Source organism: Magnolia sinica, chromosome 16 (assembly GCF_029962835.1).
Source record: "Magnolia sinica isolate HGM2019 chromosome 16, MsV1, whole genome shotgun sequence".
Classification (NCBI taxonomy): Eukaryota; Viridiplantae; Streptophyta; class Magnoliopsida; order Magnoliales; family Magnoliaceae; genus Magnolia; species Magnolia sinica.
The window spans coordinates 19,545,503-19,557,614 of record NC_080588.1 but is presented as its reverse complement, the minus strand read 5'-3'; the positions used below and the strand labels follow the sequence as shown (position 1 = coordinate 19,557,614).

The window sequence follows — 12,112 nt, the reverse complement described above, 5'->3', positions numbered from 1 at the left end:
AATGTCATCTGCGACTCTTCCAAAACCTTCTTTTGGATGCGCACTTTAGGGCCTTCGTCTGTAAAGGCCCTCCACACCCATCTGTCTACTTGATTGTCCCCTGACTTCTGCACATCGGCCCCCCTATTTTGGAATATTCATGACAACCTCTTTAAACAATTGTCGAACGTCCGTCTTTAAAGACAATGAAACTTGTCCCTACGACGTTGAAGCTATTTCCCTCAGCCCTAAATCCTTTAAACCCTGCCTGTTGTTTATAGTGTTTCTCCCCCTTCCTTTGATTCTTTCCTCGTTCTTATTCCAAGTTTTTCAAATATGGCCCAAACCGAGCTCGTTGCACTCACAATTTCGTACCTCCAAAACTTTCACCATTTAGCCTTTGGATGGCCTCTTCAAGCTCCGTCTTCGAGCTCATACGAATGAATGCAAAACCCCGAAGGTTGTTTGTAATCCTTTCTTGTGGGATAACGACCTCCATGACTATTATGGTCTGGCTAAAAACCCTTTTCGAAATTAATCAGTTGCCATCTCGTCGGAAAACAGTCGATGGAGAGGGTCGGATATTCCGATAGTTTCGCTTTTCCCCTTAACTCACGTCCCTGGTACCCCGCCTTCTGATTACAAACAATCTCCCATTTTCTTTCTGATCGATCTTCCCCACTAACCCCTTCAGCTGATAATACCTGTTTTCCCTTTCCTTCCGGCACTGATGCCACTGGACGCGATTCACCACCTGTTTTCTCACGCTACATTCATATTCTTGCTATTACATAATACCTGTCAAAATGACATGATAATGATATTGGCCTTGTTGGTAAGCCAAGTCAGTAATTTGTAATCATTTTCTATTGCTCTGGTGGCATTTACCTCTAGAATTAGAGCCATACTTCTCAATGAAGAAGTATGACCCACCCTGTGAATTCAATGCAAGCATTACATATATGTGGATTTGGGCCAAAGTTTGGCCTGCATCTTTTGTGCTCAACTTTATTGGATCGAAGCTTTCATCCTTGATAATTTTTCTTGTTTAGGTAAATTTTTTTGACTGGTTTCTTAGGATATATCTTTTGTGGTTTTGGTGTTATCGTTTTTTTTTTTTTTTTGGTTGTTGTCCAACCTTGCACCTTTTAGTTGTTGATTTTCATGATATTGCTTTCTTTTACCTGGAAGGGAGTTAAAGCTTTGTAGAAGCCTCTAGGTGAGTGTTCTAAAATATAGTATGATTTTGAATGAACGATGGAACAACACGAACCTTGCTTATGAAAAGAAAAAAGATAGGACAATGTGAATCACAACCAACCATTGGGTAAAGTGTGTGAATCATGTCCCCTATTTTGAATTATCTGGGTGTCAAAAGCTTTCATCCTTTCAGCTTTGATTTGCATGTTCTTCAATGATAAGATTCAATTGATTTGAATCAACCCTTTTGGAGGTGTCTGAGAGAGGAGCAAGAGGAAAAGCGGTGCTGGTAGATGACGTCTGTAACGAAGGATGGATGACGGTGGGGAATAGAAGGGATGAGAATAAGAGAAATGGAAGAAAGGTAAGCTGGGATTGTTGGAGTACCCGACTCTCGTCATTGAGAGTTTCCTGGTAGGGTGGCAGCTAATAATCTTTGAAAGAGTGTTCGGACAGGCTGGGATAGTAATGGAGGTGGTGCTTCCGAGAGAGAGGAACTCTACCAATCTCCGGGGCTTTGCATTTGTCCGAATGATCTTGAATTAGGAAATCGAAAAGGCGGTGCACTTAATGGGGAGAGCTTCGGAGGAGTTAAGTTGAAAGTATAGAGGGTGAGGTATGGTCCAGAGCAGAAAAACAAAGAAGGAAATAGAAGGAAAGGTAAGGTATTATCAACAACAAAACTCTGAATGCGAACAGGTTGTTGGAAGCTGGACCTTTGAAATAGGGACTTGTTCATGATTCAATTCCTTTGAAGACTGCTAAATTGTTTAAAGATGCGACGGCGAGTAATCAAAATAGGGAGCCAAAGGTCCAGACAAAAAGGACCCTCTGGTGGAGAAATGGGTGTGGAAGACAGAATCGGAAGAGGGTCCGGAAGTGCAGATTCACAAAAAAGTCCTTGAAGATTTCTTGAAATCCTTTGAGTTTTGTTTTGTAGTCTCGGTTTACGTATCTGTGAGGGGGATGAAGTTGGTGGGATGGCTGCTCCAGAACTGCAAGGGACCTGAGGAGGACTTGATCGTAAAGAGGATTTAGGTGCAGGTTTTTTGGGTTTCTCTTGGCTGTCAAGATCATGCAGATGCCGTTTTCTCCATTAGAAACTTGTGTCGGGCGGATACAATTACAAATATTCAAAGATGGGAAGAATGGTCGGTGCTTGGATGCGAAGAACTGTGGTATCAGATCTGCCATATTCCGATGGAACTTTGGATGGACGAGATCTTCAAAGAGATAAGTTTGTGTATAGTAATGGTAATAGCCATTGATCCTAGAACTGATATTTGTGAAGAAGTTCAGTTTGCCAGGATACGAATTAGGAGAAACAAGTTACATTCGACCCCCAATACAATCTGGCTGTGAATAGATAGCGTGAAGTGGAAGGTGAAGGTAATTCAGGAACAGGTGAGGCCGATAGATGATGCAGGTGAAGTTTCCGAAAACATGGCAATGGCGGAGTCGACTTTCAATGCTGAAGATCCACATCCACGTTTCTCCCACAGAGCACTGGATCGGAGAAACAGTATGTGCCCCTTGTTGGCCAAGAAAAAGTTTGTGTAGTAGGTCCAACAGACTTCTTGATGTGTGGAAAAGGAAGGATGAAAAAATGAAGCCTATGCCTTGGATTGATGAGGAGCTGCCGACAGTTAAAGAGGTGACACCTGTCCCTACCTCTGATGTTGCTTTTATGGTTAAAGAGAAATTGCCTAGTTCTCGCAAGACAATAAATACAATGTCAACTTTGAATCAAATGAGAGTGTGGGGATGTTAACACATGTGCCAATAAGTTATGCTCCCACACGGGTGACTACTGCTGACACGTATTTGGGTTTTCACTCAAATACAACCATCCCCAATGGTTTTTTGTTTTGAGAAAAGTCACTAGCAACGTCTCCACCAGCGTTCTTTCGGGATTCAATCAGCTGTCTCAATGCGTTCAGATACTCCTTTTGATGAATCTGGCGTAGTTGGTTATAATATGGTGGAAGCTTCTTAGGAGATGCAGGGCCGGGAAATAGCTACGGTGCAGCATAATTCTTTCTCCAAAGAACAGATACGCATTGCTTCAAAGATGATGTTGTACAGGGATTCTGGGAGTGATGCCACATCACTGGTTGGGTTAATCTCTGACCAACAGAGTCCATGGCTTCTATTGAGGTCAGCGATCAGTCACAGCTCTCGGAAGAAGTAACGGATGGTTACAATGTTGCGGGAGAACCACTGCTGATGACTCCTTTGGCAGCAGCACGACAGATGATTATTGTACAGTCATTGAGGAAGAATTCAGAGGTAGGTGATGGGGTCGATTTTATTTCTGATCCAAGGCTTGAATAGAAACATAAGGTTTCTATGGCACAGGGTATGAAGCCAATAAAGATGTTTACAGCGGAAGTTGTTCGTCCGTTGGGGGTGACCTTTGGTGATAGACCAGAGGACTATTTTGTGCTTTTTGAATTTGTTGAAGAACAAGGTAGACAACTGGTGGATACAGAGACTCACAATCTGATAACTGATGGCGATTTGGCAGGAATGGGGACTCACACCGAGGATGTAGGTGAGAAGGAGGTGGGAAGTGGAGAATAGGGGTCAGCAGGTTACTGATGAGAGTAATGCGTTGGAACGTAAGGGGTTTGGGGTGTTCTCAGAAACAGGGGCAGATTAAAGACGTGTAAAAAGTTCAAAGTTCAAATTGCAACTTTCCAGGAAACTAAGATAGAAAGGTTAGATCAGAGGGTGGTTAACTCATTATGGTGCGGGCAAATGAAAGATTGGGCATCTTTAGATGCACTGGGATTGGCAAGGGGTATATTACTGATTTGGAATACAAATATATGGAATCAAGAGGATTGCTGGAAGGGGAAATATTCCATATCACTTCTACTCTGGAATATATGCTCCAGTTTCCATTGGGTGTTGTCAGCGGTCTATGGGCTGTGTTGGCCAAGTTTTCAAGATGAATTTTGGGAAGAGTTAGATTTATGTAGGAGCAAATGGGGCTACCATGGTGTGTAGGTGGAGATGTTAATGTTGTAAGACACACCTACGAAAAATCAAATGGGAGGAGAATTACCAATAACATGAGAAAGTTTTATGAGTGGGTTTGAAGGAATGAGATGGTTGATTTGTCGATGGGAGGAATTAAATTCACATGGTCAAATGGGCAAGCTAGGCCGACAAAGTCAAAGTTAGATTGGTTTTTCCTCACACCTGAATGGGTAGGGAAGTTCCCATTATCATTCCAACAAGGTCTGCCTTGACCGATATTGGACCATTGCCCGGTTTTGTTGGGTACGAATGAGGAAGATTGGGGGTCGTGGCCTTTCAGGTTCGAGCTTGCTTGGTTGGAAATCGAAGGTTTCCTGGATAAAGTGATAGATTGGTGGTCATCCTTCTTGATTATGTGAGGGGCAGGTTTTGTACTTTTCCAAAAATTAAAGCTACTGAAAAAGAAATTAGCAAATGGAAAAATGAGGTGTTGGGGGCCTGTGAGGAGGAGGTTATAATTCTTCAACAAATACAAGCACTAGACATCAAAGAAGAGATACATGACTTATAGAAAGAGGAAAGATCGTGTTGGGAAGTTTTCAGAGCTAAATATAGTGCCAGATTATGCGAGGAAGAAATTAAATGGTGCCAACAATTGAGGGCTTTGTGATGCAGGACGCGTGATCTAGACTAAATATGATGCAAAGAAATTATAAACGGATTAAAGAGCAATTCAAAGTATAAGATATACTAACCTACCACAAATCTTAGAAATCAAATAAACAATAAAATTCAGATTTCAATATAAATCACAATCCCATAATAAACTAAACCATATAAAACATGAATTTGAAAGGATCAATGGAAAGTGGAACTTCCACTTTATCATAGGCTTAGGTCTAATTCAAAGACGCTGATTTGGTCTTTCTAGGGTTAGGGATATGGGAATCTAGGGTTATGGTCCTTATGGATTTGAAGGAATTTGGGCTTTGGAAGGATTTGGGAATTTAGGATTTTATATGGAATAGAGAATTAGGGTTTCATAGGGAATTGGGGATTAGGGCATGGGGAAAATTAAAAGAAATAGGGTTTATAGGTGAATAGGAGTTAGGGTTTTAAGGGATGGGAAGATGGATTGAAGAAAGGGAAGAAAAATGGAGAGAAGGGGCTGACCATATGTTTGTACGGCCTTGATCGTACAACCATACGGACTGACTAGTACGGATAGGTAGTCCGTACATGTAGGGGTTGATGGTGATGGGTTGGGTGTGGTGGAGTGAGGAATAAGAAAAGATGGGTTTAGGTTCATAAGGAAAGAGTAAAGGGATTTAGGGTTTGGAGAAGAAAAGTATAAGAAAATAAGGATTTGAGAAGAAGATGAGAAAGACACAAGTGATACATTTTCAAAGAGAAACAAAGAGGATAGATTAGGCTTCACACCTTGGCATCACAGCATCAATCTCCATTCACTAGAGATTTTCTATCTCAAAGCAAGAGAGTTTTTTTTTTTTTTTTTTCCATTCAAAATGTTTAATAATGAGCTAGGGTTGGATGTCCAAGCCTTTTTTAGTCTCAAGAGGGACCTTTTACAAAAAGCCATTCTCAGATAAAAATCCTCACATAAGGACACTCAATGAGATAACATTTGTTCTTAACCCCCTAATCTCAACAAAATATCAAAATAAATCCAACATGAATAATCAACTGAATAAAAGAAATAAATTTAAAACATCCTAAAGTTTACGATCACTGTGATCTAAGATCACAATGATCCAACTGTCCGATCAAAGCATCCTCGCAATCCAACGGTCCAAACTCCTCAGTAAGCAATCCCCATGCATCTTCCTAGTGTAGGGTCTTCGAAGATGTACGATCATGCACGTGGGGTCTTCAATGTGGCCCACCTTGGCCCATGTAGTGGTCACCAAGCCAAAAGTGAAACTAGAGTTGATCTCTTCCTCATCCGGTATACTCTGTAAGGTGCTCGAATGTCCTCATCACTTTGTGGTTGAAAGAAGGAGAATATATTGCTTCGGAATTAGGGGCTACCTTTATAGTGGTTATCCCAAAACAAGAAGGTGCCGAATGCCTTCAGGATTTTAGGCCCATCAATCTATTGTGAAGCCCATATAAAATTCTTGCGAAAGTGCTAGCGTCAAGATTTAGGGGGATTTTGTCTTCAATTGTCTCGGCGGCTCAAGGGTTGTTTGTGGAAGATAGGTAGATTGTGGATACTTTCTTAGTGGCAAATGAATGCATACAGTCCTGCATTAGAAAAAAAGTCATATAAGGAGTAGTTTGTAAACTAGACATTGAAAAGACATATGATCATGTTGATTAGATCTTCTTGGATTATATGTTGAAGAGAATCGGGTGTAGTACTAAATGGCGATCTTGGATACAGAAATGTGCCAACCTGGCAAAATTTTCAGTTGTGGTAAACGGATCTTCAAATGGCTTCTTCTCTCATCTTCCAGAGGATTGTGACAAGGGAATCCTCTCTCTCCAAAACCTATTTGTGGTGGTTATGGAGGCTTTGGGTTGAATGTTAGCAAAAGGAGCACAACTTGGATTGACGAAAGGTTTTTGTGTAGATAATTCAGATTTTTAGGTTACATATTTACTCTACGTAGATGACACCATGTTATTTTATGAGGCAGATCCTGCATGTGGAAAGCCTTCGCTCAATCATTGTCAGTTTCGAGGTGTTTTTGGCCCTCAAAGTTAATATTAACAAAAGTGAGATTTTGGGAGTGGGGATTTCTAAAGAAGAGTTAAAGCCCTTTGCCCAAGCGATGGGATGTAGGGAAGGGGCTTTTCTAACCTCATACCTTGGTCTTCCGCTATACATTGGTAAACCAACGAAGCAACTTTGGATACAATTATTGAAAGGTTCGGATCGAAGTTATCTCAATGGAAGAATTGACAACTCTTGTTGGGAGGAAGAATTACCATGATTAAGGTGGTTATGGGAAATCTTGTAGTGTACATCATGTCTTTGTTCAAGTGTCCCAAAGCGGTTATGCTAAAGTTGGATAAGCTAAGGAGTGACTTCTTATGGAAAGGATCAAACGAGAATCACAAATTACATCTTATGAAATGGGAAGAGGTGTGCGAACCTTGGGACAACGGTGGGGATGGCATTAGGGATTTGGAGGATATGAATTTGGCTTCGTTAGGTAAGTGGGTCTAGAGATTTGGGGTAGAGGAGGGATCTCAATGGAGAGAAGTGGTCACAAGGAAATATGGGACTGAAGACATGTTGGTGGACGTCTTCTTTATATAGGGCTTCATGTGTTTGGAAATCGATAACTTCACTAAGGTATAGAGTATGGGAAGGGGTTGGTTTCTTGTTGGGGAATGGGAAGAACATTAGGTTTTGGGAAGACGTGGGTGGGGAATTAAAAAATCAAAAGACCTTTTCCCTAGGCTGGTGGCAGTAGTAGTCGAAAAGGGCTTGAGGGTAGATAGGTGCTTCTCACTAGTTGGGGAGAATATTGTCTAGGCTCCTCCATGTAGGCGGAATTTAGTAGATGAAGAGTTTATAGAACTCATTTCTCTACTACAATTGTTGCCAAAAATAACTTAGTTCGCTTTAGAGGCAGATTCGATGAGATGGTTAAAAGACAATTCTGATAGGTTCTCTGTTAGATCGTTCTACATGTCCATAAGCGGGGCCAACTGCGGCGATGAGGAATGTGCGACATTGTTCATATGGAGGCATGGTGTCCCCCCAAACGTAGCGGCGATTGCGTGGCTGGTGGGGAGGAAGAAGGTCCTTGAGATAGATAACCTACGCAAGCGGGGTCTCAATCTACCGAATGTGTGCTTGTTGTGCATGCGACACGAGGAATTGGTGGATCATCTCTTTTTGCAATGACCTTTTTTCCTCCTATGCTTTGGAGTTGATTGGGTAGCGCCAGCCTCTGTCTACAAATTTTTTTTTTTTTTTAAGGGGGGGGATAGCTTCCCGAGGTGTTCAGTACGGCAAAATCTCTTGTGATAAAATGGGCTTTATCTTCTAAGATGATAGAGTCCTTTCCAGTCTTTTTGGGGAACTTATAATCTCACGACTGTTGTACATTTGTAAATTCTGGCTTCAGCCTTTAGCTATAATATTATCATCGTTTCAAAAAGAGCTGGGTAATATTCAAAATGTTGGTTTTTGGAGAGCACTTCAAGTAGCTAACAACAAACTTTTGTGACATCTTATCAAATTCCACTCATTTTGCATCTGCCTGCTATGAGAAGCCCATGCCCCATCTTGCACTAGATTCTTAGAATGAACAAATGCAAGTGGATTTGGAATGACCAATTGACCTGTCATTTTCTTTTCTATATCATATCTGAGGTTTGGTTTCTCTATGGGCTTATGATGTATTTGTTTCTTGGGTTGCATGCTTCCCCCAGAAAGCATGAACATAACTGCTTATAGCTAGATGGTTGAATAACTGGAAAGTGGTTCTTCCATGCCAACTCCCTTTCCATTGTCAGTGCCTCTAGAAGCTTTGGAGGAAGAGTTTTTCAAGATGCTTAATGGTATTAATAAAGGAAATCTGGGGCTGTCGACTTTGGCATGATCACTACGAACAAGTAGGGTGTTGTTACATTGACCTTTCTAAGGTTTGATGGCAAACACAGATGTGATTAAGAATATATTAAAAAAAAAAAACCACCGATGCGACTATGGCTCTAAGACCAAAATAGAAGTGTTGTGGAACAGGGTCAAATTGCTCGATCAAATCCTGCATGCAATCCTCTGAATTGGGGGTGGTTTCCTTGAAATTGTAAGTTGGTTTAAAGTGGACCTTCCACCTAGCGATGTCCCTAAACTGCAACACCCTGAGCATGTCCTAAATTCCTGTTGGCCAGACCTCAGAGATTCATCATAATTCATAAGGCATCCCTGTTGATGAGCTTGATGTGACTATAACCAAAATAGAAGTGTTGTGGAACAGGGTCAAACTGCTCGATCAAATCCTGCATACAAACCTCCTAATTGGGGGTGATTTCCTTGAAATCGTAAGTTGGTTCAAAGTGGACCTTCTACCTAATGCTGTTCCTAAACTGCAACGCCCTGAGCATGTTTTAACTTCCTGTTGACATTCATCATAAGGCATCCATGTTGATGAGCTTGCAAGTATCCAATTTGATGGGCTTGCAAACTTTAGTTTGTGGTTACCTAGTAACATGACCATCCATGCCAAGCGTGTAATACTTCTTTCCATATTTTGCACTCTACATGGGACCTGAGTTTCCGTAGTTTTTTCTTTCTTTCTTTGGGCTTTGACATTGATTCAGTGTTCCCCTATAACTTTCATTCCTTTTCGTATATTTTTTCCTCGCTCGTAAAAGATGAAGCAATTGGTGACGAAGTGTCTATCAACTCTTTCAATGCAATGTTTACTGAAGATACATTATGAACCCGTGATCCAAAATGCATGATAGGTATTGGTTGTCAAGAAATTATATATGTAGTTGTATATTCATGTTGCCGAAATCTGATATGCATGCATAGAAATTAATTTTGAATAGTTCTCTTGGAGTTTGATGGTTTAAGCCTAACAAAAAGAAAGCATTTGTCAGTCCATATGATCAATTTATGCCTGAAAGGTCAAGCTTACTGACTTGATAACTCAGTTTTAGTTTCTGGATGTTTCGGTGCATTCCTTCTTTCTAGTAGCTCCGAAACGTTTTTACCATGAACTTATGAGCGGTCAGATTTTCTCAGTTGGAAATTCTTTTGCCCAGTCTGTTTCAGTGTAACAATAATAGTTTTGAGCTGTTGCTCTCTCTCTCTCTCTCTCTCTCTCTCTCTCTCTCTATCTCTATCTCTATCTATCTCTATCAATCTGTATCTATCCATCCATCCATCCATCCCTCTATTTTCTTTTTCCTCGGCAGTTTGCATTGGCAGTCACAATAATAAGGGAACCAATTTGTTCGTAGGATTCATGTTTGTTATTAGTCTTGTCGTTGAATCTTTGACTGGAGAAATATATGATATTGAGGCTTTCATATGCTTTTTAAAACCACTATGTAATGTAGGTTGTAATTTTATAATTTTAACCCATGCCTTATCCATTTGGTTGTATTTGTGAAAGGATGGGGCACTTCTTCAGCGTGCACTATCTTTCTACAGGTTAATGGTGGTTTGGTTGGTTGGTTTGGTTGGAGGATTTAAAATGCCTCTGCCATCACAGTGCCCAATGGAATTTGCATGTATGCCAGAACACTTTGTCGAAGACGTCATGGAATTGCTTATTTTTGCTTGTCGATTCCCAAAAGCTTTGGATGGATTTATGCTGGTGCGCTTTCTTGTTGCATTTTTTAAAAATATCTTTAGAATATATTGTTCGACTACTTTTTCGGTATAGTAAATTGATTTTCTTCCTGCCCTTTCTTTGCCAGGAAGAATTTTTGAACTTTATTATCATGTTCATGGCAAGTCCGTCATATGTCAGAAACCCCTACTTGAGGGCCAAGATGGTGGAAGTCCTGAATTACTGGATGCAAATTAGGTGGATCTTTCCCTTGCAAAATAGTAGAAGAATAACTCATATGCTTGACTTGGAGCCATTGAACTTCTGTATTTGTCTATTTATTTATTTATTTATTTATTTTTGTCTTTGTTGTTTCATTTGCAGTCGTTCATCTGGTAGTCTTTCATCTGGCATACCTTCCAGCATTTCATCTGCCATACTTGCCCTTTTTGAAGGGAACCAACTAGCTCTTGAGTATTTAGTCCGGAATCTTCTGAATCTTTATGTGGATATTGAATTTACCGGTTCTCATACACAGGTTGTTGCTATTCAACGTGTTACAAGTTCTTATTTATGTATGATCGTAACCACAGTACTTGTCATTACTTTTAGGCTGCAGTTGGATGTTCAAATTGAACAGAATTGCAATTCCTACAATACCTATTAGAGGAAATGCCTTCAATGGGGTGTCACCATTTTGATTCGTAATGACAATTGAGCCCTTAATTGATTTTTTGTGAAAATCGAGTTGGACTTGAAATGATAGTAATTGCAATTAGGGGTTAGCCCCTCATTATGAATGGAGTGGGGTGAGCTCCACACTGGCCTTCTACTCTTTGCTGATTGCAATTTTGGGTCTACACCCATGTTGGTCATTTACTCTGTGGATTGCAATTTGTGGGCTAACCCTGAATCTATCTTGAGCTTCCCACACGAGTTATTGACAGTGAATTGATGACCACCTGAATTTAGTTAAGTTGAAGAGTCACCAGCAGTGTTTATAAGTTCTCTATCAGTGGTTCAAACTGTTACAGTTGGTGGTGGCTCATTTCCAACCCCAACCTCGTGTTTGCTTTCTTTTATCTTATTTTAGAGTGTGTATGGATGCACAACCAAACTTTAATTGAATTATTAGCCTAGTGAAGTCGAAAAAATTAAATTGTAATTTCTTTAGAACATTAGGGGTTTTGGCTCCCCCTTTTTCTTTTTCTTCTTCTCTCTTCTTTTTTTTTTTTTTGAGAAATAACCAAAATTTATTAAATAAACTGCCAAAGCATAAGCTAGGCGGGAAAGAATAACAACCCAAATTACAACCCGAGAAAAGAGGAAAGATTGCAAACTTCTGTCCCCTTTCGCATAGGAGCCTCAACTTGTAATCTTAACCTTGATTTTCCTAGCCACCTCTTCTGTTGTAGCACATTTGTTTTGAAAGCATCTCCTATTATGCTCCCCCCAAATCATCCACAACACTACTAGAGTGGAAAGCCTCTACACTGCCTTTCCGATGCTTCCACCATGCCAGGCCCACAATAGGTCGACCATCGACTTGGGCGTCAACCAAAAGACGCTAAAGATACCTAGGATACTCTCCCACACCTTCCGATCAAAAGGGCAGTGGATGAACAAGTGATCTATTGACTTCGCATCACGCGTGCACTTAATGCAAATATTGGCGAGGATCACAA

General features: G+C 40.6%; 1 protein-coding gene across 4 annotated transcripts in view; it reads left to right on the top strand.

Annotated features, from left to right (window-relative positions):
* LOC131229157 (probable ubiquitin conjugation factor E4) overlaps positions 1 to 12,112 on the top strand; it is a 43,237-nt gene that overhangs the window by 9,172 nt on the left and 21,953 nt on the right. For 2 of the 4 annotated variants that reach the window (XM_058225039.1, XM_058225038.1), the window contains exons 6-8: positions 10,269 to 10,472; positions 10,576 to 10,685; positions 10,812 to 10,965. The exons of 1 other annotated variant lie outside the window; for it this stretch is intronic. In XM_058225039.1, coding sequence (XP_058081022.1) covers positions 10,269 to 10,472; positions 10,576 to 10,685; positions 10,812 to 10,965 — 468 coding nt within the window. The remainder of the gene's footprint in view (positions 1 to 10,268; positions 10,473 to 10,575; positions 10,686 to 10,811; positions 10,966 to 12,112) is intronic. One more of the 4 variants, XM_058225040.1, reaches the window with a different exon arrangement.